The sequence below is a fragment of the Carassius carassius genome, chromosome 32, assembly GCF_963082965.1.
Source record: "Carassius carassius chromosome 32, fCarCar2.1, whole genome shotgun sequence".
NCBI classification, from domain to species: domain Eukaryota; kingdom Metazoa; phylum Chordata; class Actinopteri; order Cypriniformes; family Cyprinidae; genus Carassius; species Carassius carassius.
Window position 1 is genome coordinate 21,734,514 of NC_081786.1, and position 24,907 is coordinate 21,759,420.

Genomic DNA, 24,907 nt, shown 5'->3' on the forward strand with positions numbered 1-24,907 from the left:
CGCTAACGTACACACATAAAAACGAAGCATATACTTTGGGCTTAAAAGTTTATTTTAAGCTTAACTAATATCATGAGTGGAGCAAGAGTTAGAATATTGCCGTGTTAGTTAACGCCTAAATAAAAAATACTGTCATCATTTACCCACGTTCATGTATTATCACTGATTAACCAAAACTGTTTGGTTACCAACATTCTTTAAAAGATCTTCTTGTGTGTTCCGCAGGAAAAAAAGGTTTTGGAGTTACAAAAAGGTGAGTAGATGATGACAGAATTCTCATGTTTGGGTGAACTATGCCTGTGTTCGATTGGAACATGTGCTTGTACTTCCATAGACTGTTTCTGACCTCAATGAGTTTGCAAGAGGAAGAGTTTTTCAAGAAATGGTGACCACTGAAACAATCATAAAAAAAAAGTGTTCTTGCGCTTTGACGTGCCTAAAGAAGTTTTGCTTGGAAATGGAATATACAGTATATAGGGCAGGGTCAAGCTTTCAGAAACTGAAGACACTAACTGTGGTAATTTTCCTTTTCTGTAGAGCTTCTGGTGTTCCGCAGCTATGTACTATTTCATGCAGAACACAATGTCATACAAGTCACACTTATTTTTACAGGCCCTCATATAAACTATGCCTGTTATACTTAATACTGGACCCCCCCATCGTAATATTTTCTCATATAAATATTTTAGTTAATGTGATTTGTACTTTCAGCTACTAATATGATTGACATACTCTTAGCTCTGTTAAACATTTACCATTGTTAATCCATTTTACAGATTCCAAGTAGATTCTCTCTGTGTGTCTTGAAATCTAAAATCACTCACCTTGCATATGACATCAGAGATCTGTCAACTTAATGTTAAAAGGGAAGGTTTTAAAATTGCAATACTTTTACAATTTCTTATTTCAATTTCTTATTTCATGGGAAGGGTTCTGAAATGATAACAGTTGCCAGTAATCACTAATTAAACATATAGTTTTATTACATGTGCCACACGACATACCCAATCAAACAAAACTGAACAAAAGTTAGTTTACATTCCAGAACCTCAGCATTTTTGGCTGCTATTTGGCATTTGTCAATCAAAGTTTTACATGTTATAGAGTTCATAAAAAAAGAATAATACCTATTTTAAAAAAGCATGCAGCTAATTCCCTTCAGAGACTGGAACATTAAGTTACACAGTCGTCTTCCTTCTCCGCCTGTACAATGCTGTAATATAGCTTCCACTTCCCATAGAAGGCCAACTCTTTGCATGAGCTACAGAAAAATAACAAAACGCTGCCATGTACAATAAACACAGCTTAAGTTTTCATATACCAGGAGTTTATAACCTGATAAGTACTGTCAGCTTGTAAATAGGGACTTCATGTTTGTTTTTCTCTTAACCTCATTACCCATTTTTAACTTTATATCAGCACTTACAGAGAGACAGTTTGAATACTTACTCAATCCTCAACTGGTTTATATGCGTTTATGTGTTTGAGGATGTGATCTGGTAGGTGATTTACCAGAGCATGTGGGATATCAGCATATGGCATCAGAAAAACCCTAATATTTTCTCACAGTATGAAATATTGGGATTGGAGAAAATTCATGCGTAGCAAGATTTATTTATTGATTTATTTGAATTAGTAATATAGCATCGCTTTAGTCAGACACTAATTACAGTTGCAATCATAGCCTTGTATAATATATAGTCAGTTATTGGTATTAATGGGTCAGATTTAAGACAACGTCTGGCTAATCACCTTAAAAATCAGCTGTTTTCTATCATTACGGCAATAAATTCTCTGGCCGAAAGAAATTACAAGCAATTTTCACTGCAGACAAATTTTCATTTTATCAATTCGCTGTTAAATAACAAAGAAAAAAGTGCAGAATTGTCCATCTATTTATTGATTAGTAAAATACCGTTTAGTATACTGGTTTATCCCATACAAAACAGACTATTCTAATTAAATGAACATGTCACTGAGGTTGTTGTTCTTTGCTTGTTGAATCTCTACCTATTTTATTCCATGCATTTTGTCAGTATATCGAACATTGAAACTGCACAGTATTGTTTTGACAATGGACTGAAAGTTAATCTGTAGAAGTAGCTAAGATTTTAACATATCAACTTTAACATTAGATTTTTTGATGTTACTGCATATTGTTGTTCAAAATTTGTCGAGTGAAATGTACAGTGTACAAAAGAATGTTATGGGGTGGGACATTGCACATTAATATAATTATTTGTGTTATTTTTATTTGTATCATAAATGCAGTGTACAGTGTTATTTTTTCGTTTAGTTGTTTTTTTTTCAATTGGAATTATTTTGTATTTTATTTTTATAAACTTGCTACGAATAAAATTTTCATTCAGCATGCCAACCATGAAAAGTCTGTATATGTGTCGGACTTTTATTTTGTAAACGTGACGTAAGAGTTTTTTTTTTTTTTTTGTTGATACTAGTTTCACTGTTTGAAACAGTTACCATAGAAACCGCACTTCTTTACGTAAAATCTAAACATCCGCGATTAGCAACATGTTGGACTTGACAGTGAATTTAACCTCTCTCGGGTTTGAGGCTGGTCTCAGTGCCGATGAGAGAGATTTGTTATCTCTGCGCAGTCGGTGCGCAGGCTTGACTGTCGCTGGATGCGCGCATGCTGTATTTGCATATAAACTTCTCAGTTTATTAAGGTAAGACAAGTCCAACATTGTTTTGGATCTCATACGACTGTTAATTCCCAAACTGATGTTATTCTTTACTACAGTCGTGAACATTTTCACACAGAATGAAGGTGAACGCTGAGAACACACATTTGTGTGTTGGCGTAGTGGGAGCAGGACTCATGGGCAAACAGCTGGCGACGGCTTTACTGCGCGGATCCAGGCTCGAACCTCGCCACATCAACATCTCAACCAGAAGACCCGAGAGACTGGGTGACTTAGTATGTGTGTGTGTGTGTGTGTGTGTGTGTGTATATATATATATATATATATATATATTGGTTATACACTATTGTATTAAAACATGAGTAAATAAACAAACATACACACACATCTATTTTAAATAAATGTTTTTTGTATGTTATTCATCAAAGAAAATGTATCACTAGTCAGATATTACAATCATAATAGCACCAAATCAGCATATTAGAATGATTTCTGAAGGATCATGTGATACTGAAGACTGGAGTAATGATGCTGAAAATTCAGCCTTGATCACAGAAACAAATACGTTTTTTAAAATGTATTACAATGGATACCAGTTATTGTAATTGTAATGATATGTGAGCCTGGACCACAAAACCAGTCATATGGGTAAATTTTATGAAAATGAGATTTGAGTAAATATGCTTTCAATTGATGTATGGTTTGTTAGAATCTGACAATATTTGGTCGAGATACAACTATTTGAAAATCTGGAATCTGAGGATACTAAAAAAAAATCAAAATATTGAGAAAATCGCCTTTAGAGTTGTCCAAATTAAGTTCTTAGCAATGCATATTACTAATCAAAAATTAGTCTTTGATATAATTACGGTAGCAAATTTACAAAATATGTTCATGGAACATGATCTTTTGATCTAAATGTTTTGAAATCATAGAACCTAGATTGATCTATCTATCTATCTATCTATCTATCTATCTATCTATCTATCTATCTATCTATCTATTTAGTATTATTATTATATATTATTATTGCAACTTAATAAGTTGCTGCTTAGTTGTGTTAGTTTAAGCAACCACCTAATATGTTTAAAAAAAGAATAAAAATAAAGAATGCCTTAAAAATATATTTGTTCTGCTAAGATTAATCATGTTTCATTTGACCCTTATTAAATAATTTATTTGGGACACAAAATAGATTGGCTAGATGCAACCAGATGCAATTCTACAGTTTTTAAAACGATTGCTTCTGAGCGCATTTAGATTGCCGTTCAAAAGGCAGCATTTATCTGATCATAAAAACAGTTAAAACAGTAATCTCACAGCAATCCATTGTGATAGTCCTCAAATCACAATCCTGAAGGCCCATCAGTATGCCCACCAAATGCTTCACGAATCATAAAAATGCTCTTTTCTTTCATTGACCCATAGGAGAATATTCAAACATGGGTGTTGCGTGTTACTTTGACAACATTAGACTGGCTAAATGGGCAGACATGCTGTTCCTGTGTGTCTTGCCCTATCAGCTCGCTCAAGTCTGCACAGACATCGGCTGTCACCTGTCTTCAGGCTGTCTGGTGTACTGCTTCACCTCAGCAGTGCCACTCAACAGGTGCAGACTTAATATTATTAGCCTTAGGTTTGAATTGCCACTGCTATTTATTATGGAATAAGAAGAACTATATGTGCTTTGTTGTTATGCTTTGTCATCTTAATTTCAGGCTTGCTGTGCTCCTTGACCACAGTTCTGTTATCAAACCTCAGTATGAGTTTGTGGCTTGTGATGATGTCAATAGAATTTGGCTTCTTCACAATCAGGTGACCGCAGCTTTACAGGATAAGGAAGTGATTTCAGCCTCAGATCCTCTTTCAATGAATGGTGTGTGACGATTGCGGATGTATCTTTGTCAATACATTTTTATTTCCTCTCAAAATATATCAGTATCCATCTGTCACTGTTATACACATTAAAATAACTAAGAAGAAATAAGTATTAGTATTAGTATTCACTACAAAAAATTGAGGTCTGTATTATTTTAAAGAAATGAATTATTTTATTCATCAAGGATGCACTGAATTGATCAAAAGCAACCGTCAGGAAAAAATCGATTTAATATAAATGGTGTTCTTTTGAGCTTTCTATTTATCAAAGAAAATGAATTAAGGTTTCCAAAAAATGTTTTTATTTTTATGGTATGTTTTAGTTCACAGTTGTTGTTATAAAACTTATAAAAACTTTATTGAACAAAACAAAAATATAAAGCAGCATAACTGTTGTTGTTTTTTTTTTTTACATTGACAATAATAAGAAATGTTTCTTGAGCAGTGAATCAGCATACTGGAATGATTTCTAAAGGATCGTGTGATACTAAAGACTAGTAATGATCTTGAAAATTCAGCTTTGCATCACGGGAATAAATTACATTTTAAAATATATTAAAACAAAATAACAATGGTTTTAAATTTTAATGTTTTACAATATTACATTACTTTTTATTATATATTACACTTTTATTACAACAAAAATTTGTTTTTGTTTTATTGCAATAATGTTTTTTATTTTATTTTTATTACAATAATGTTTTTATTACAAATAGAGACTTTGTTTCACAAAATGTAAAAATCTTACCGACACCAAACCTCTAAACAGGGTTGCCAGGTTCTCACCAAAAAACACACCTCATTCCACGGGGTAAAATACACGTTTTCTTATGGGGTTCCCTTGATAAAATAAGCATTACAGTGGATAAATATCATATATTGGGATTGCTTCAACCTGTGGACATGAAAAACAACTCACAGCAACAGTTTTTTTTTACGTGTAATTGCAGCTAGGCCATAGTTATTATTATTATTTTTTTTCTAGACAAATAATTTCAAAAGTTCATTAAAACATGATTAATCTTAGATGCACAAATATCTTTTGTAGGAATTCTTTTAATTTTGAGTCTTTCTGCAACTTTATAACTAGCCGCTTAAACACACAATAAGCAGTTTATTTCCCTTCTAAATATGTCTGTATGCTTCTGTTATATGAAGTCAATATGGTTTTTGTATGGTGAGCTATGACACACATTAAGTAAACTTGCACTGTTTGCTGAAGGTGGCCTCTTCCTGGATCAGAGATGGCTATCTGCTGTGCTCTACAGTCTCCTCAACATGTGCACGGCTCAGAAGCTGGGCTCTGGAAAGACTCTTCGGCTGCTAAACGGGCTGTTGGAGACAAACACATTCACTTATCACAGTTTTGTTCATTCACCCAGTGCATCTGATCTCAATAACCCTAATGAGTGAGTCTTGTTGTAGATGTTCGACATGAATTATGACTATCATTCAAACTTGCTTTATATGGTTATAATAGTTTGTCTCTGTTGTTTGGCAGCCTTTTCCTATGGATCAGTTTGGTTGGTGCACAAACTAAAGACACTCCATTGACTGATTTGTTGTCGAGAGATAAAGGTTTGCGAGACTGCATTTCAGTTATGTACTACAATATATTCTCAAACTTAGCAGAAAGATAAGATATCATTTTGTTCCGTTCAATGAAACGGCAATTAAACTATGCAACATTTAAGTTTCAGTGTGTAAATTTTTGTGTTCATCTTCAATCTGTTTATCTTTAACCAGCAGGTGTTTGAAAAGTGAAGTCTAAAATAAGTGTTAATTAAACACAGGGGAAAAGTTAGCATGTCAGCTGGATCCCTTTGAGCTGCCGAGTGTTATATTTGTGTTTTATCCTCTGCAGATTCATGCCACACGTGGCCAAATGACTTTGAAATGGTTCCCAGTATATTTGACTGTGCCGAACCATTTACATACACATGATATATGCTGCTAATAAACAAAAGCACTAGAACTGGAACTACTTATCTCACATATGTTGTAATGCTACAGATAAAAGCTCTTAAATGCAAGAAAGATAAATGTAAGATAGGTAATAAATATTTTTTGTATTGTGTTTTATATTAAGAGATGTAATATATGTGTGAATAAATAGTTAAGTGTCATTAAAAAAAATAGCAAGAATGACAGATAAATAAATTATATTTTTATAATGTAATATACAGTAAAATAAAATGTACATATATTTGGCTGATATTATTACTTTTTTGTGCTATTTTATTGTGTAATTAAGTTTACTTCTTTACTATATTTTAAAATGTAATTTATCACTGTGATCAAAGCTGAATTTTCAGCATCATTATACCAGTCCTCAGTGTCACATGATCCTTCAGAAATCATTCTAGTATGATGATTTGCTGCTCAAGAAACATATAATTAATGTAAAAAAAAAAAAGTTATATTATCTAATATTTTTGGGAAACCCAATATATATATACAGTACAGACCAAAAGTAAAAAAAATACATTGTATGGGTCAAAATGATTCATTTTTTTTTATGCTAAAAATCATGTTCCATGAAGATATTTTGTAAATTTACTATCGTAAATATATCAAAACCTAATTTTTGATTAGTAATATGCATTGCTAAGAACTTCATTTATATATATAAACCTTTCTTGAAACATATAGCTTTTTCCCAAACTGCATTTTTGGGGACTTTTATTGTGTAGTCGTGTGTGTTTGGCAGCCATTCAGAAAAGGCTTTACGCTCTGAAACGTATTTACAAATCAGCGGACTTCCTGAGCGTCAAACGTTATCTGTCAGGCAACACTGTTGCATCTACAGCATCACGCGCTCGCCTCAGGTACGTGTGTGTACATTATATCATTAAACTCCACTGTACGTGTGGCTTTAGCGCATAGGGAGGGTTTGGTTCGAATGCAAATGTCTTTTTTCTTGTGCTGAGATTGATGGTTTAATGGTGAATTTCACTTTAGTTTCTCGACGTGTCAAAACTGATTCGAATGTGCTTCACGTGTCGGTTGATGACGACCACGCACAACAGCCTTACTTAAATGTCATTACATTTAATATTAAAGTACAGTATGGATTATTCCCTTTTTCTTACAGATTTAGTTTCATTTTTTAATGAGGTTCATTGAAAGCCACCTCTGAGTCAGGTAAGAGTTTTCAGCTGATGAACTGAATCTTTGATCAGACAGTGATGAATGTGATGATGGTTTATATATTACATGTGTTTGCTGCTCTAGAGATGGAGAAACTAGAGACATCAGAGCTTCAATCTAGACTGTCATCCCTGTCTGTTTCTTCTTTCCCTGGTATAACGTCAAAAAACTGTGAAGCAAACCCTTTAAACAGGTTTGTGCAGGGGTTTTCTTTCTTTCTAGAGCTCAGCAATGGTTATTTTCGATTTTAAAGGTATGTTAACCTCATCCTTCCCACTTTCATTTCGAAGACTTCAAAGCACAGACCTTTCCCAGACGGTAATCCAACCGGACAACCAAACTAAAATGGATGATAACAGCAATAACAGAGAATCTGCTAAATCCACCGAGGTACAGTGTATTGAAGCCTGTCAGATATTTGTGAGCTTTAGCTCTGTGCTTGTATGTACAGTATGTAATGTATTGTGATGTTGTCAATAGGAGCCCAGCTCATCTCTGGGGAAGGCAGAGGCGGGTGACTCACAGGAGAGCAGTACTTCAAACCCTGGAGAGAAAAAAGGTTCGTAAATCCCCCCCCCCCCCCACTAGAGAGGTGAAGCTCAGCTCAGTAAGCCTTCTCATCATCTTTCATCATTGCCTCTCGAGAACAGAGCCGTCAGAACAAAAGAAGGATGTCTATGCTGTTTGTAATGTGCCATTCACAACCACAAAGACTAGTTTTTACCATCCAAAACAATGAGAATCTTTCTATATATGACGCTGCTTTATCCGGATAAGCGCGTGCGTTTTCTTTCAAGTCGCTATTGGGCAGGACACGTGACTTTCAAAAATAGCATGCAGTGTACATTATATAGGCCAAGTTCTGTAGTATGCAGTAAAAAAGTTTGTATAGACTTGTATAGGCTTAGCAGATATTTAGGCGCTGATTGTATCAACTATGATGAAACCTGCTGTAAAAGATACTGATATACAATACAAACTGCTTATCAAATAATTTCATTATAAATGTGCCAGGTCTGCATATCACTAATAAGCTGAAGTTATGCTAAGTAACTTTTTGTTTTGGTGAAAGACTATTTATTATTATTAGGGCTGGGCAAGTTAACATGTTATTATTGCGATAACGCATTAATTAACGTGACAATTATTTTATCTTGCGTTAACGCAGTTTTCATTCACTGGTCTATATATAACTGAACCACGCTTTGGCCCACCTCTTCCAACCGAGCCAGGGAGCGATCACACTAGTCAAACAAACCAGGCTTCAGGGGTCAAACGTGCTCCCGCATGGTTAAGATTGCCTAGTGTGAGCACACCCTTATTATTCTCCCGCATCAGGCACACACGAGTCTCTACTGTGTGGTCCTGCGCCACACTCTGCTGCGATGGGTACCGCGATCATGCAGGTCTCTGTCTGATGTAATGTTATGATCGAGGCTCTGGACTCTGAGCATAACTTGTTTTTCTATAACGAACTATAAAATATGTTCTATAAAAACGTTAATGTCGCGGCAGTGACAAATGGCTTGTTTTATATTTAATTTAATTACATTAATGTTGAGACTTAGGCTACAATAAATATTTAAACTGCGATTAATTGCAGTGCGATTAATTGCAGACAATGATGCCATTAATCGCGATTCCAAAAAAATAATTAATAATTGCCCAGCACTAATTATTATTATTATTATTAGCTACACAAAGGTCATAGGTTCGATTCCCAGGGAATGCATGAAACCAATAAAATGTATCAATTGAATGCAGTGTATGGCTTTGGATAGAAAAAAAAGTCTGCCAAATGCATAAATGATGATGATAATAATAATAAAATAATTCTAACCCTCCTCACAAAATAGTGGATTACATAGTAAATATACATCAATAATGACATTTAATATTTTGGCTTCACTATACATGTTCATCTTTCTTCATAAATAATATTGACAGTCAAAAATTTGAGCTGAGTAAGTTTCAGAAATGTGGTTGATTTGACATGGAGTGACCCTATTGCTGTTGTTATAAAAACAGCATCATAATCAATAAAAAAATATATATATTTTTGATGTCCTCTTAGGTGTATTGATACTTTAGTGATTTTTTCTTTAACACTTCAATTTGCTGGGTGAGCCAATTTATAAATTAATTATATGTTTGTAAAATATGTATTTGTATTTTTTACGTAAACAAATATTGAAAATAAATGACAAATTTGAGAGACCCATGATAAAAATAGTCACAATGCAAAAAGAAAATTTAATAGTCATAAAAATAGGTTAATTGTTTTTATTTAATTTTCATTCATGTCTTTTTCTTTTGAATTTTGAGTGATTTGAATGCATGCACTGCTGTGCAAATATTCTCAGCCATTTCTACTCAATCCAAATGTGAAATGAAAGAATATAAATCGATCAATTGTCTCTTTGCAGCTCTTCCTCCGATGAAAGCAGCATCCACATGGACCTCCACGGATCTGAAGGAGCTGAAGACGAAGCTGCGTCAGGAGAAGGACGGCGTGGTGACAGTATATCGTGGAGACATAATGAGTGTCCACGTGCCCACTGTCCCCGAGGCCAAGCGCGTGTGCTGGGAGTTTGCCACAGATAGCTATGACATTGGTTTTGGGATTTACTTCGACTGGTCACCAGTCACTAGCCGAGCCATTACTGTCCACATTAGCGAATCCAGTGACGATGAGGATGAAGATGATGACCTGGAAGGTGAGGGAGTACTTCCTGTCCTGTTTCCTGCTTTTGTTCAGACAAATTGATAAGAGTTGCTTTGTCTTCTCTTGTCCCTTGAATGCTTAGTGTATCCACACAGTAGGGATGGGACGATAACCGGTTTTATTGATAACCGTGATAAAATGTGCTGAAGGTTAGTAATATCGTTTAAAAATGAATTATCATTAAAACCGTGTTTGATTATCGCGGTTTTAATAACTCGCTATTAAATCATGTCCAGCCAGCAACAGTCTGACGCAAGCGCAGCGCACAATGTTTTTTTTGTTTTTTTTCGAGAAGGAATGGCGAAAGTCAGTGACTTTTCTATGCTTTTCTATGCTTCTACACTTTTCATTGTAAGGAAGGAAATGCCACAGAATTTAATCTTTCTTTAAATTAAGTGCATAGAGTTGCTTGTTTTATTAGTTGTTTGTTGATTATTAAATATAAAACTTGCTGAAATGTTTTCAGTGTGAGCATCAACTATTTTTGAACACTTTCATCTCGTTTCAACAAAACCGTGATAATATTGATAATCGTGATAATTTTAGTCACTATAATCGTGATATTAAATTTTCATACCGTCCCATCCCTACCACACAGTTGCCCTGTGTAAGGGAAACAGGTCAATTTAGCTCAAAGGGAATCATTTAAGATTTTAAAGGGAATTTGAACAGAATCACTGTTTCACGGCTGATCACTGAGATGCCCTGAGCCGTTTAACATCAAATCTGTGCTGGATATTAATATCCAAAATAGTCAAAACACTATCGATTAGCACAGTAACAGATCGGCAGTTTAACCTGTTAACTGTCACCCCGTTCCGAATACAGGACGCCTACGTTGACTATGCTATATTACAATCAAATCTAAACTAATCTAATCTTGACAAACTATATATCGTTGGAAAGGTCTAAGACTCCCAAATATATATTTTACCAATATTTTTTGTTAAAAATTATGTAGGAAAAGTAATAGATCAATTTATGACAAGAGTGCACCCTCAGAAATCTACATCACAAAAGGAGTTTTGACCTTTGTTTAAAAAAAAGACTTCCTCGTTGGCTTTTTCTCTACCACATTTTAGAAATCATTAGAAGTTATATATCACTTGAAAACATAAAATCTCAAAATTCATCCTCTAAAACCCATTTTAAAATCAGATATTGCATCACCATGTAAATGGCACATCAAAATCAAGTTACAAAATGTTTTCAGTCATGAATTACAAAAATTTAAGTTTGTATCATGCACATTCAAGTCTATCTTCAAAAACGTGAGTGACAGTTAAGGGGTTAAGACATTAACTTGTAAGCAGAAAACACAAGATACTTGTCTTTTCAATATGAATAAGGCTTTATTAGATAAATCTAAGACATAACCTAATCTAACACACAAACGCACGCACTCACACATTCACACAAGTTGCAGGAAGATCGAAAGTTAGGGAAGGATGAGTTTAAGAGAAAGAAAATGTGGAATCCCAAGTTTACAGCAATACGTGAAATTGCCTAGACATGAACAACCATCAATCACTTAATTAGATTGTTCCTCAGTGAGGTTAAAATTATATTAGATACACCAACACAAATGTCTGGAGGTACTACGTGCGTCTCCTGTGTAAAGTTGTCGTTGAAAGGGGGTTCCCCGATGTCGCTGATTGGCTGGAAGTTCAGTAGTCGCTGAAGTGACGTCTTGGGAAGCCCGTGGTTGGACGTTGGCTGAAGATGCAGAGTTGTGTGGCTGGTTGAAGTTGAACGGGCACTCGAGGTCAGACTCAGAGACACGGCGTTACAAAACTTAACTCAGAACATGAAACTCTCAAACGGAAAAGAAAATAAGTAAAGTTTGACGAGACTAGGTGGTGTTTCTTCTCATCGTGGTGAAGTAGCAGCAGGCGTGCGGGCCGAAGCACACTGGAACCGCGCTCAAAGAACAGTGATGACTAAAAGCATGGCTAAAAGCTAAAGCTGAAAGCAAGCTAAAAGCTGGCATAACTGATAACAAAAGCTAAGAAGCAAACGCTAAAAGCTAAAAAGCAGAATTTGATGGTGTCCTGAGTATTTAAACTGGCCTGTTGGCCACACCTCAAATGTTGTCTTGACCAATCAGATATTGTCTTGGCTCAAGGTATCATAAATCATTTATCTTATCAAGCACGTGGTCTGAATTTTCCCGCTCTTGAATGGTATAATTTTGGACATGATTCCTACAAGAATATGATACATTTGACAAATAACTGATGGTCAGAAACATTTCAAGCAAACAGATTGAAACGCATACATATGAAACATAAATATGAATCCTTAAGCTATCCAATATTTATTAAAAGACATACACAATAAGTGATTATAAACATGATAGTCAAATGTGTGGGTTACATATAAATGAATATAGAGTATAGAAATGGACTGATAATCATTTATAAGTCCTTTTGGGTTCATTTTGGTCCATTTATATCTAAAAAAGACCGTTTCTATGCCATTCTCTGACAGAAAGATGTTCTGTGGAGACTAGAGGTTAAAAGGTCCCCTTAGGAATTTCAGTCTGGCTCTGCTAGGTGGGGGAAGTCACTCCAAGGATCTTATTTATTACTCTCATGGGTTTACATGTGAGGGTCAGACTGTGCATCTCTTTGATTACTTGCTCCAAATTTGACAGTCTCTTCTCCGAATTGAAATTGAATGTTGAAAGCTGTTCTGTGAAAGAGTTAGTTGGTTATCTTGCTTCTGACTTGTGGCACTAGGAATTGATTTACAACATCCTGTTGCCTTTCTGAGGAATTCGGCTCATGTTTCAACCATGGTCCTGATCGACTCTTTAATTTGTCTGGTTCGGGTCTGATACTCTACACATTAATTTGTAATTAAGGCATACTCAGAATTTCTGTTCTGTATTTTACCCATCCTAAGTGCACACACACATCAGTAAACACACACACACACACACACACACACACACACACACACACACACACACCCGGAGCAGTGGGTAGCCATTTCTGCTGCGCCTGGGGAGCAGTTGGGGGTTTGGTGCCTTGCTCAAGGGCACCTCAGTCGTGTCATTGCCGGTCCGAGACTCGAACCCACAACTTTAGGGTTAGAAGTCAAACTCTCTAACCACTAGGCCATGACTCCCCCAAATTATGAAATTATTTAAATATTAAATAATAAACTAAAACTGCCAGTAGGTGGCAGCAAGTCACGCTTGATTTATTCAGGAACGAAACACAATCATGCTTGGAGACACAAAGCAGCATTGTAGCCAGTTTTGGAGTTGTTTTTGTTGTCGAAATAACGTAAAAACAGGTGATATGGTGTCTAAAGCTTATGTCTCTTAATAGGCTGTACGATTAATCGAATGTGATTAATCACGATTGTCATGCACATTTAGTCAGTAAAGCCTGTTCTGTGGTTAGCAATAAATCTCCCATCACCTGCTTTCAGGTGGAGCAGCATTTAGCATACAGAACAGTAGTTCTCTGACAAGCTATGCAAAATCGTGTTTGTAATCGCAGACGATATATTTACATTTGCATTTAGTCATTTAGCAGACACTTTTATCCAAAGCGACTTACAAATGAGGACAATGGAAGCGATCAAAAACAACAAGAGAGCAAGTCTCAGTTTGCTTAACATCGTAAACGTAGCAAGGGCTTTTAAATAATCTAATAAATGAAAAGAAAACCGATAGAATTGAAAAAAATTTAGCAAGCTTGTGTTAGAGGTCTTTTTTTTTTTTTTTGCTTTTGTTAATTGTATAATAAATGAAAAGAAAACAGATAGAATACAAAAAGATTAGAAAGCTAGTTAGATTTTTTTTTTAAGAACAGAAATAGAATAGTGAGTGCTAGAGTTAAAGGGGGTCAAATAAAGATGGAAGAGATGTGTTTTTAGCCGATTCTTGAAGATGGCTAAGGACTCAGCTGCTCGGATTGAGTTGGGGAGGTCATTCCACCAGGAGGGAACATTTAATTTAAGAGTCCGTAAAAGTGACTTTGGCACAATCAAGCGAGGTTCACTTGCAGAACGCAAGCTTCTAGAGGGCACATAAGTCTGAAGTAACAAATTTAGGTAAATGGGTGCAGAGCCAGTGGTAGTTTTGTACGCAAACATCAATGCCTTGAATTTTATGTGAGCAGCTATTGGAAGCCAGTGCAAATTGATAAACAGAGGTGTGACGTGTATTCTTTTCGGCTCATTACAAATTAATCTTGCGGCCACGTTCTGGATTAATTGTAAAGGTTTGATAGAACTGGCTGGAAGACCTGCCAAAAGAGGGCATTGCAATAGTTCAGCCTGGACAGAACAAGAGCTTGAACGAGGAGTTGTGCAGCATGTTCCGAAAGAAAGGGCTTGATCTTCTTGATGTTGAATAGAGCAAATCTGCAGGATCGGACAGTTTTAGCAATGTGATCTGAGAAAGTCAACTGATCATCAATCATAACTCCAAGGCTTCTAGCTGTTTTTGAAGGAGTTATGGTTGATGTGCCTAACTTGATGTTGAAATTGTGATGAAACGATGGGTTTGCTGGAATCACAAGCAGTTCTGTCTTGGCAAGGTTGAGTTGAAGGTGATGGTCCATCATCCAGGAAGAAATGTCTGTTAGACAAGCTGAGATGCGAATAGCTACCGTCGGATCATCAGGATGGAATGAAAGGTAGAGTTGAGTGTCATCAGCATAGCAGTGGTATGAAAAGCCATGTTTCTGAATGACAGAATCTAATATAATATATTATATTAATAATAATATATATTTGTAGTAGGGATGTTCATTTCGGTTATTTTTCCTTACCGACAACCGATGCTTGTTAACCGATTATTAGCCGCTAACCAATAAGATTATTTTAAAATTATAATTGAATTAACTTAGAAAGGATAAGTGTACTTTAACCAGTTATTATAGGAAAGAGAAAAATATTTAATGTTAAATATTGTGAAACATTTATTTGCACACAGCTTAAAATAAGCAGATGCATGTAAGGAATACTTTCAATGATATATGGCCAATTGTTTTGTCAAACAGGCCCTGTGGTTCCTGGAGATGTTGAGAAGGGCTCTAAATCAGTTGCCAACTCGAACTTGGGAGAAATCCTGCCCGTGTACCGTCAGGACAGTCATCTGGCGGTTCAGAGCGGGAGCCACGAGTTTCCAGGAGAAGGAACATACCAGCTGAAGTTCGACAACTCGTACTCGCTGTGGAGGAACAAAACTCTGTACTACAGAGTGTACTACAGTGCCTGAGAATCAAGTGCATATTTAAAACAAAGCTTTCAGTGATACTGTTTTTGATTGTATGTATTGTGCTTTTCGTTTCATCCAAGCCCTATTGTAGATCAAAAATTACTAATATATATATATATATATATATATATACACACACAAAATGCTTTTTTAATAGAATGGAATCATGAGGATCATGATGTGTCCAATGTGTTTTATGTGGCTTAAGATTTTATGTGCAAGAGGATATATTTCATATAAAAGGTCCAAATATGTTTTATAAGTGTATTGTCTGACACCACAACAGAACTGTGGCATCGTATATCAGGGACTACAGAGTAATCAGGGAAAGTATATGGGTGGTGAACCGGGTCAAATACTTTTCAAACAGTTCTAAACAATTCAAGCGCAAACAAGGAAGGCGAGGAAGTTGATGTAGGTGACATGGCAGAGGTCACTGTGGATTCAGGGCATGACACATGAGTGTTTTCTGTTTGTTTGGTTGTTTTTTGTTGTTTTATGTCATGTAATACTGCATTGAGCAGCGCATTGGAACAGGTCAGACACACTATTTCTTACACACTGCTAATACTGGGCTTGTTTTCTCAGCCACAAAGACACTGGAAGCCACAGCTAGTAAGGAGGATGTGTTTTAAATCTGTTTTTATGGCAGTTGTATACTGTACTGAGATGGCTATCACTGCAGTCACCAGGGTTACTACTCATGGAAATAGTCAAAGCCAGCTTCTTTACAACTTTAAACCATTTCCTGCCACAAAAGCTAATTTGTTGCATAACTGATTCAATATTTGCATGTCCCAGGCATGATTTAGGGTTGTTTGAGTTCAGTTCGGTCTGTATAGATGGATGCAGATGGCCTGTTGAAGATGTTTTATTTAGGTTTATGTTCTTAGCTGATTCCCTATGTACCAAGGTAACTTACAAAATCTACCTGTAGCATCGGTTTTATGATATATCACGTGCAATATGCCATACTAAGTGCTGCCAGCAGGGGTTGAAGTAGTATTTTGTTTCATTTAAATACTTTGTTCTTGATTATATGAATCACATTACAAATGTTTGTTTTGTACCTTAATTATTTGCATGTCTTGAGAGACTGTCTTGCATTGTGCTGTTGGGGTACTCGATTCTGCCATTGTGTTTTTCTGCTTGTCCTTCTATATATCATTTTTTGTATGATATACATATGATACATGTTTGTCATCCTTGTCTTGTTTTTTGTTTGTTGTTTCTTTTGCTGTTCACAATAAACATTACTATGAGTCGAGTGTGCAGTTTGCAGTTGCTTAAAAAATATCCAGCCTTATGGTTCATTTCTTTCAATACATGGCACTTCCTTCTCAGAATAACCATAAAAAAGTGCTTTATCAGCCTTAAAGCTGAGCATTATTTCCCTTGAAACTGAGGTCCACGTTTTGAAGAACAGCAGAATTAAAAGTGTTATTTTTTCTTGTTTTAGATAGAGGGCGCTGTTAAACTGAAAAAGACAATATTATACATATATCATATATATATATATATATTATTTATATATATATGATTTTGTATTTTAAAATAGGATGTTTGATTTGTGTTTATGGTAATCTGTGATATTAATATTATAATCAGCTGTTTATGAGAGTACAATGTATTATAAAAGCACTAATGTAATGATCATGTTTTACTTTATGAACAACATGGTCAACTAGAAATCGAGAATCTATTTAGTATTGATCAGTTTTCTTTCAAAATATTTTTGTTTTATGGCCAACTGCTATGAATTAAACAAATCTTAACAAATAAATTAATTCAGGAATACATTTTGTGATATTAAATTTTGTATAACACACCATTGGGGGGCATTGCTTTTTTTTCTATCTAGTATAAATGTGGCACGTTTTGCGTCAAATAAACATTTGTATACATTTTTGTACGACTGTATATATTTTCTTCTAATCTTATTTAGCCATTTATGATAACTCCCTTTTTATTTGCATATTTTAATGTATTTATTAACTAAAAGCCATTTTATTTAGTTCATTTTTTTGATTTTGGCAGAGCTGTCACTCCATATTCTCAGTATAAAATGTTACTTGGTCATGGCAGTGTTGTGCATGGTGTTATTGTATTGAAGAAATAAAACCAAATATAAATATTACATGCAAATAAGAAGTGTTGTCTTGGCAACAAACTGAAATAAGCTTAAGTACTACAATTACTAAAACCAATATAAACAAAAATAAATTAATGCTAGAAATATAAAAAAAGTTGTATTTATTTAAATATAATACTAATAAAATACTATATATATATATATATATATATATATATATATATAAACAACTATAAGAAAAAGAAATTCGTTATTGCATTTTATTTTTTTATTATTATTTTTCACAAAATGTGGTACTGTAGACTTACTTTTTCTAGACCTTTTTTTAATTATTCCGTTATCAATTATTTTGTATTTATTTACATATTTGTTAGTATGTAGTTTATTACATGTTTTCTTGTTGATAGGGGTTTGTCTCTTCTAAACTGTGAATGTCGGATGTTGATTGGTCGTGGCGGAGCTGTGACGCAGGAGCTGATAAACGTGGCGCGGGGGATTGATCGGTCGCAGTTTTGCAGGCCGCACATCTCGACAGAGAGAGCACTGGAGGTGTTGGATCGATCCTGAATCAACAGCATGGGCAAAGTGCACTTTTATACCCTCTGGTCTTTACGTGAAGCACCTCGACAGTTTATACGGTGGGCGCTTTCCTTTGACCTAACGTTACTTCACTTCACTGTATGACCTGATATTATTGTTTCACTAAACCAAACATTTAAGAGTTTGTTGTCACACTTTTAAGGAATGAGTGTATCTCAGGATATAAATATCTTGCTTACGAAAAAGTAGCTGAACGTTATTGCATTATTAAAAACGTGACATTGATTTGAGGAGAATATGTGCTTTTGTTGGTTTGTTTTATGCGAATGTATTTTTGTTTGTCAGTTTTGGTGTGTTTGTGTTTTTATTTGAGCTCCTATCTAATGTATATAAAAAAAGGTTTTCATACACTAAGACTAAGGACATTTTCTGATAAATGAGACACACACAACCCATCAAACCACTGAAATTGTAACTCACGAATTATAATGCAGCTTGTCCTAACCTTATATTTTTGAGAAATACTCTTGATCAAAGCCAAAGCACAACCTTTCAGAGTAAACTCTACCATAATAATATGTACCCTTTCTCTAGTGTAGTTGATGGTGGCCATGTGTTTAGTGCATTGTCATAAAATGTACAACAGTTCTTAACATGGGTATTGAGTAAACAAGCATTTACACAGTCTAATAATACAGCTGTCGATCTTGCCCTTGTGACCACTTCCCTGTGTGACCATGTTCTCGGTTTCCTCTGATTCACCTCATGCAGAAATGTCAACCGCACAACGTACCAGGTTCAGATGCCGTTACCTTTACCGAAGAAGCTGATCGTGTTTGGTTTAGGGGAATGGTCGTCCTTCTCCAGTGATACGGAGATCTCTGTGGAGGTTCTGCTGGGTGCAGAGGTCAGGTCACAGGTCATCGGGACGCTTTCACCTCACTCCAGGCAAGTGATGAACATCTGGTATGATTTCATCCACATTGGCAGATAACTAAAATGATTACAATTGTAATTAAAATAAAATTGATGTAAATATAAATGAAAAAGCAGTACTTAAAATAAAAATCGTTAATGCCTTTGCAACTAACTAAAATATATATTTTTAAGTATTACAAGTCCTAAAACTGGGAAAAAAAAATAAAAAAAAATAAAATATATATATATATATATATATATATATATATATATATATATATATATATATATATATATAAAAAATAAAACCATAAACTAATAAAATTGAAAAGTCCTAAAACTGAAATAAAAATGTGTGTTTATATATATAAAAACATAAACAATTTGTAGCTGCATCAAATAGCACTTAAACAGTTCCAGAAAGCCAAGTATAAGTAAAGTTGTCCTAAAATCAAACAAATCACCATCATTTAACTGTCAAAGTAAATCAAAATCATATTTATAAAATGAATTCACTAAATGAGACTCGTGAGATTTAAGCTGTGTCTGGGAAAGTCTTTCTGTGAAGGTGTCTGATCTGGCAAGGAGTGTGGACTCCTGAGCTTCTCGCTGAAGCCACACAGAGAGGCAGGAGAGGAGTTTACGCCAAAGTCATGCTCCGCATCCGAGGACAGGTATTTGAACATGACATTATGTCCTCAAACTACTCTTACTAATATCTGCCATATGAACAGCATGCCTTGTTTTGGATCATTTTAACTTTCTTGTCCATCACAAACTACTTATTATTTGTAGGTGAGGTCCAGCTTTATCAGCAGCACTCCACGAATAACAAGGAAACGTCTGGCGTTGAACCACTCCTCCAATCCATCCAGCACACTGCTCAGCAGCGGAGAGAGTCATGATGTGAGGCACGCTTTGCTTATGACTTCAGTGAAATGATCCGCTCTTGGTTCTTCAGAGGCCACAAGGTCAAAGGATAGTTCACCCAAAAATGTCAGTTCTGTTATCGTTTACTCACTCTCAAGTTGTTCCAGTGCTGTATGGATTTCTTTCTTTCTGCTGAACGCAAAAGAAGATATTTTGAAGAAATGCCTGAACCAAACATTTGATAGTGAACTTCCATAGTATAGAGGGAAAAAATACCATTGAAGTCAAAGGGGTCCACTGACTGGCTGATTAAACAATGAGAGCAAATGATGACAATTTTTTGGGTGAACGTTCCCTTTAACCAGTCATCCGAATTCTAGGCATGAGATGCCTTAAGACATGGCTTGTGATGAAGTGAATACACAAAAGAATGACTTCTCCTTACGTCTTTGTGAAGATCACCCAGAGATCTGCTCCAGAGGGAAGCGTCAGCTGTGCAGAGCTGGGCAAAAGTCAAATGGAGATGCGAGAAAACACTCTTCTTCAGGGTGTGTGGCCTATGGTAAGGAGTCGTCCACAAACCAGTTCTTTAGCAAGCAGATTGATCTCCAGGCATCAAGAGTGTCTCAAACTTACTGTGGTTTTTGAAGGACAAAACTCCAAGACGCTCCATTATAGGAATAAAGGGATCTATTTGGAGCTCTGAAGATCCGGAAAGCCCTCAGAGTCCAAACCTAGTTTCAAGCCCAAAGAAGCGTAAACTGTGTAAAATGTCTGCAGTAGATTTCGAGGACGAGATGACCGTCAAACGTGTGAAGAGCTGCAGGGCTGGTAAAGGCTCATTCAAATGTTTCTTTACATGCTTGAAATCTTGATGTTACCTCTGATTATAAATTAGTTATTTATATAACTGTGGATAATATTGATTAGCTGTTAGTAATTATTACTGGTGTTTACTGTTTACTATTGCCAGTAAAAGGTTTTAGAATTTGTATCATCTTAAATTTTTTTTCCGAGTGTGTGTGTGTGTGTATAATATATATATATATATATATATATATATATATATATATATATATATATATATATATATATATATATATATATATATATATATATATATATATATATATTATTTCTATATGTTTATTTTATTTTTTTATTTATATATATAATATATATAAATATATATATATATATATATATATATTTTTTTTTTTTATAATTTATTTGTTATTCTCAGACTGTCCAACACAGCGCTGGAGCCATGCCATGTGTTTGAGTGATCCTGAAACGGCCGTTCTGATTGGTGGAGAGGCTGATGACCAGGCCAGTTGTAAAGATTCTATATGGAAACTTGAGATTGGTGCGTATCGTTTTAAAATTCAATATGAAAAATGTAAAGACTTTACCATTTTCTTCTTAATAATGACATACTTTTAACATGCATATGTATAACTGTAATAATTCTCAGATAATGATTTCTGGTTCCCCGTGGACGTCTCATCGTCTGAGGTCAGTCCTCCGAGCTCTAAAGGTCACTCAGCAACCTTTGATCCTGAGTCTAAAGCTGTGTATGTGTACGGTGGTCTGAGAGACGCTCAGCGATACAGTGATCTCTATATACTGGACACTATAACTTGGAAGTGGAAGCTTGTTTCTGTGAGAAGTAGACCATTTATTTCTTTATACGATTTGTGTGTGTTTTGGAGTAGCAGGTGTAGGAGTAGGCTAATTACTTCCAGTTGCATATATGTATGATGTTCTGGATTGCGATAGGCAAAAGGAAATATACCGTCCTTGGCGTACCACAGTGCCACGTTCTATAAGAAGGAGCTGTATGTATTTGGAGGAGTGCAGCCCAGCCGATGTCCTGAAGGCAAGGTTTGCAGTAATGCATTGTACATTTTCAACCCTGAACATGGTCTGTGGTATCAACCGATTGTGGAGGGTGACCGTCCTCTTCCCAGGTTTGGGTAAGAAGTATTACTTTGTCTTTTCATCCAGTTTCATAATCCCCATCCACAGTATATGCAACTAAACCAGGAACGTGTCCTTTACTCATTGTCTTGTCATTCAAAGTCCCTTTTTTATTCTTCCTCTGCTGTTTTCCACTACATAATAAAATGTGTGTTTTATTAAAGGCACACCACCACGCTGCTGTCAAACAAGATGATCATTTTTGGTGGGAGAAAAACTGCAACATACCTCAGCGATCTTCACATCCTGGATCTTGGTAATGATCCTGAACATCTGAAAGTATTCACTGTCTGCTGTGTTTTTCATATAACCACGGCCTTGTTTACCAAATCTTTTGTTTCTTGTGGAAAAGGCTTCATGGAATACACTGCTGTAAAATATGAGAACATGCCACCATTGGCCCGTGGGTAAGACTTCAAAATATGAATTTTACAACTTATTTTTAAAGGGATAGTTCACCCAAAAATTAAAATGTTGTCATTAATGACTCACCCTCGTTCCAAACCAGTAAGACCTTCGTTCTTTGGAACACAATTTAAGATATTTTTGATGAAATCCGAGAGTTTTCTGACCCTGCATAGGAAATCATATTAGAGCCACAAGAATACTTTATGTGCAAAGATAACAAATTTTTTCAACAATTCTTCTCCCCAAGTTGCCATTATCGAGAGCACCATGATGCATGTGTGTAGGATGGTAACTTGTGGGAGAATACTTGAATAAAGTCGTTATTTTTGTTTTATTTGCACAGAAAAGTATTATCGTATCTTCATTTACAATTACAGTGGAAATACTGATGTCACATGGATTATTTTAACAATGTCCTTACTGTCTTTCTGGGCCTTGAATGTGGTAGTCGCGTTGCTGTCTATGCAGGGTCAGAAAGCTCTCGGATTTCATCAAAAATATCTTTATTTGTGTTCTGAAGACTTATGGCTTTGGAACGACATGAGGGTGAGTAATTAATGAATTTTCATGTTTGGGTGAATTATTCTTTGAAAGAAAACTTTATAGAATAAGCTGATAATGCAGAATTTGTAAATACGGTTTTTCTTTTTGGTCATTCTGCTGTGCAGGTTTCACGCTGCTCTACCCGTGTCTGACAACAGGGTGCTGATCAGCGGAGGCTGCAGCGCTGTAGGAGCCCTACAGGACCTCCACCTCTTCAACATAGGTCTGTCAGTCCATCATTTACCACACTAAATACCATACAACTAAATATATTATAGCTGATAGAGTTGAAATACCTTAAAGACCTGTGAAAAGGTTTCACAATCATACATTTGAAATATCGATGGGTGGGTTTTTTTTAATTGAAAATAGCATAAAGCCTTTTTACTTGTTATTGCTAGTCAGTAGCAGGTGGTATTATGCCACATTATCAATGAACAATTTACAGAATAAGAGCATTTCATCTTCTACAAATATTTGAAGCAATAAAAATGTATGGTCTGGTCTATTTACCAAAATAGAAAGATTATTCATTTTAAAGCAGTGTCTGACTCCCAACATTATTCGAAACCCCTAGTTTAAGATTTGTTGTTCAAAACTTATTTTAATGTAATAAAATCTATTTAAAAGTTATTAAAATAATCAAAATTAATACTAAAACTAGGTAAAAAAAAAAAAACTGTAAAGACCAACTTTGAAGATGACATGAGAAAGCCAGACCAGAAAGTTTGAAAAAGTTTTAAAAGCTAGAAGTTTGGAGGTTTCCAGTTGTAAGAAGTTAAATTGGATGCAAGGACCTGCGAGGATGGATGGATAGATAATTGCAATTACAACTAAATTAATTTCAGGATTCCAGTATCTTTATGAGCTGGATGTTCTTCAAGATCCCCTTTTTTTAAACGATTAATTTAAAGTACGTGACTCTCCCAGTTTGTGATTTACTGGATTAAAAAAAAAAAGAGTTTTTTCCACTTACTCATTTTCTACCTTATTAAATATTTTACAGTTTAGCATAACTGTTGCAATGTATATTTGTTATAAAATGTCCATGGACTGTTTTTAAAAGGATAGTTCAGCCAAAAAAATTCCTAATTTTACATGTGCCAAAAGTGTAAAAAAAAAAAAAAAAAGTCAACTGTGACTTTTATTATATGGACAAAAACAGTTTTAGCATTGCGTTCCACCAAAGAGAGGAAGTCATACATGCATGAAACAATACAAGGGTAAATAAACGGTGACATATTTTGCATTTTTGTGTCCATTTAAGTGTATGACCACATAGATGGGCTCAAAACTAATAGACTTGAAGTCCCAAATCCTTGATTTCTGGGTTCTTTAAAAGACTAGTTTACAGATATTAGTCTGAATGGATTGTTAACAGAAAGCATGTCTGCAGATACAAGCTCCTGGACATCAGTGGTGTCTCCATTGCTTTGCTCTAAGCCTCGTGCAGGCCACAGTCTGATTTGTCTGGGCTCTACAAAGACTTCATCTTCAGACCCGAGGGATCGCCGTCAAAGCAAGAGCCTCTCTCTCCAGTGCACCATCCTAGTATTTGGAGGGTCAGATTGTTCAGGAACATTTTATAATGACACTGTTAAATGCCCGGTTGAACTTCCTGTTTAGGGTCAGGGACTACAGGATTTTTTTCTTAGAAATGAATCTAGGGTACAGAAAAAAACTTGAACTTGAAGCACTTTTAGCATTTTTTTTTTACATTGCAGTTTTAGCATGAACAGCTGTTTTACAGCTACCGTTTTTATATTGATTTCTTTAAAAGCAAGCAAAGCCTTCACTCTCTCACGTGTAGTTCAGGTTTGTATTTAGTACATTCAGAGACTTAATGTATTTTTGTGCAATAAATGTTTTCTCTTATTTTGCACGTACTTTACATGTTT

General features: G+C 35.2%; 3 protein-coding genes across 5 annotated transcripts; all 3 read left to right on the plus strand.

Moving 5' to 3' along the window:
• Nucleotides 1-2,532: 2,532 nt before the first annotated feature.
• Nucleotides 2,533-6,237, plus strand: noxred1 (NADP-dependent oxidoreductase domain containing 1). Of its 2 annotated transcripts, none has more exons than XM_059521091.1 (6): nucleotides 2,533-2,690; nucleotides 2,785-2,933; nucleotides 4,095-4,275; nucleotides 4,385-4,542; nucleotides 5,767-5,953; nucleotides 6,025-6,237. In XM_059521091.1, the coding sequence occupies exons 1-6, from the start codon at nucleotides 2,533-2,535 to the stop codon at nucleotides 6,182-6,184; spliced, it is 993 nt and encodes a 330-aa protein (XP_059377074.1). In that variant the 3' UTR covers nucleotides 6,185-6,237. The 2 variants fall into 2 exon arrangements, with proteins under 2 accessions (XP_059377074.1, XP_059377075.1); XM_059521092.1 differs by having other exon boundaries at nucleotides 6,046-6,237.
• Nucleotides 6,238-7,262: 1,025 nt separating this feature from the next.
• Nucleotides 7,263-16,925, plus strand: tmed8 (transmembrane p24 trafficking protein 8). 2 transcript variants are annotated; one of them, XM_059520759.1, is made up of 7 exons: nucleotides 7,263-7,372; nucleotides 7,639-7,688; nucleotides 7,779-7,887; nucleotides 7,985-8,084; nucleotides 8,175-8,253; nucleotides 10,121-10,411; nucleotides 15,441-16,925. In XM_059520759.1, the coding sequence occupies exons 3-7, from the start codon at nucleotides 7,781-7,783 to the stop codon at nucleotides 15,656-15,658; spliced, it is 795 nt and encodes a 264-aa protein (XP_059376742.1). In that variant the 5' UTR covers nucleotides 7,263-7,372; nucleotides 7,639-7,688; nucleotides 7,779-7,780; the 3' UTR covers nucleotides 15,659-16,925. The 2 variants fall into 2 exon arrangements, with proteins under 2 accessions (XP_059376742.1, XP_059376743.1); XM_059520760.1 differs by lacking the exon at nucleotides 7,779-7,887 and having other exon boundaries at nucleotides 7,264-7,372; nucleotides 7,948-8,084.
• Nucleotides 16,926-18,197: 1,272 nt separating this feature from the next.
• Nucleotides 18,198-24,693, plus strand: zgc:163014 (uncharacterized protein LOC100038766 homolog). Its single transcript, XM_059520761.1, has 13 exons — nucleotides 18,198-18,388; nucleotides 19,062-19,238; nucleotides 19,777-19,882; nucleotides 20,004-20,114; nucleotides 20,536-20,640; nucleotides 20,729-20,909; nucleotides 21,322-21,444; nucleotides 21,553-21,740; nucleotides 21,858-22,054; nucleotides 22,223-22,314; nucleotides 22,411-22,465; nucleotides 23,135-23,232; nucleotides 24,406-24,693. The coding sequence occupies exons 1-13, from the start codon at nucleotides 18,327-18,329 to the stop codon at nucleotides 24,633-24,635; spliced, it is 1,725 nt and encodes a 574-aa protein (XP_059376744.1). The 5' UTR covers nucleotides 18,198-18,326; the 3' UTR covers nucleotides 24,636-24,693.
• The last annotated feature ends 214 nt before the right edge of the window (nucleotides 24,694-24,907 follow it).

What these genes read in the sequence shown, in the direction of transcription:
- noxred1 (XM_059521091.1), top strand. Translation starts at nt 2,533, where the DNA reads ATGTTGGACTTGACAGTGAATTTAACCTCTCTCGGGTTTGAGGCTGGT. An exon ending in TCAGCAGTGCCACTCAACAG is followed by an intron (nt 4,276 to 4,384) that starts GTGCAGACTTAA and finishes TCTTAATTTCAG; the next exon opens with GCTTGCTGTGCTCCTTGACC. An exon ending in AGATCCTCTTTCAATGAATG is followed by an intron (nt 4,543 to 5,766) that starts GTGTGTGACGAT and finishes TGTTTGCTGAAG; the next exon opens with GTGGCCTCTTCCTGGATCAG.
- tmed8 (XM_059520759.1), top strand. Translation starts at nt 7,781, where the DNA reads ATGGAGAAACTAGAGACATCAGAGCTTCAATCTAGACTGTCATCCCTG. An exon ending in AATCTGCTAAATCCACCGAG is followed by an intron (nt 8,085 to 8,174) that starts GTACAGTGTATT and finishes TGTTGTCAATAG; the next exon opens with GAGCCCAGCTCATCTCTGGG. An exon ending in TGAAGATGATGACCTGGAAG is followed by an intron (nt 10,412 to 15,440) that starts GTGAGGGAGTAC and finishes TTTGTCAAACAG; the next exon opens with GCCCTGTGGTTCCTGGAGAT.
- zgc:163014 (XM_059520761.1), top strand. Translation starts at nt 18,327, where the DNA reads ATGGGCAAAGTGCACTTTTATACCCTCTGGTCTTTACGTGAAGCACCT. An exon ending in ATGCCACCATTGGCCCGTGG is followed by an intron (nt 22,466 to 23,134) that starts GTAAGACTTCAA and finishes TCTGCTGTGCAG; the next exon opens with GTTTCACGCTGCTCTACCCG. An exon ending in CCTCCACCTCTTCAACATAG is followed by an intron (nt 23,233 to 24,405) that starts GTCTGTCAGTCC and finishes GCATGTCTGCAG; the next exon opens with ATACAAGCTCCTGGACATCA.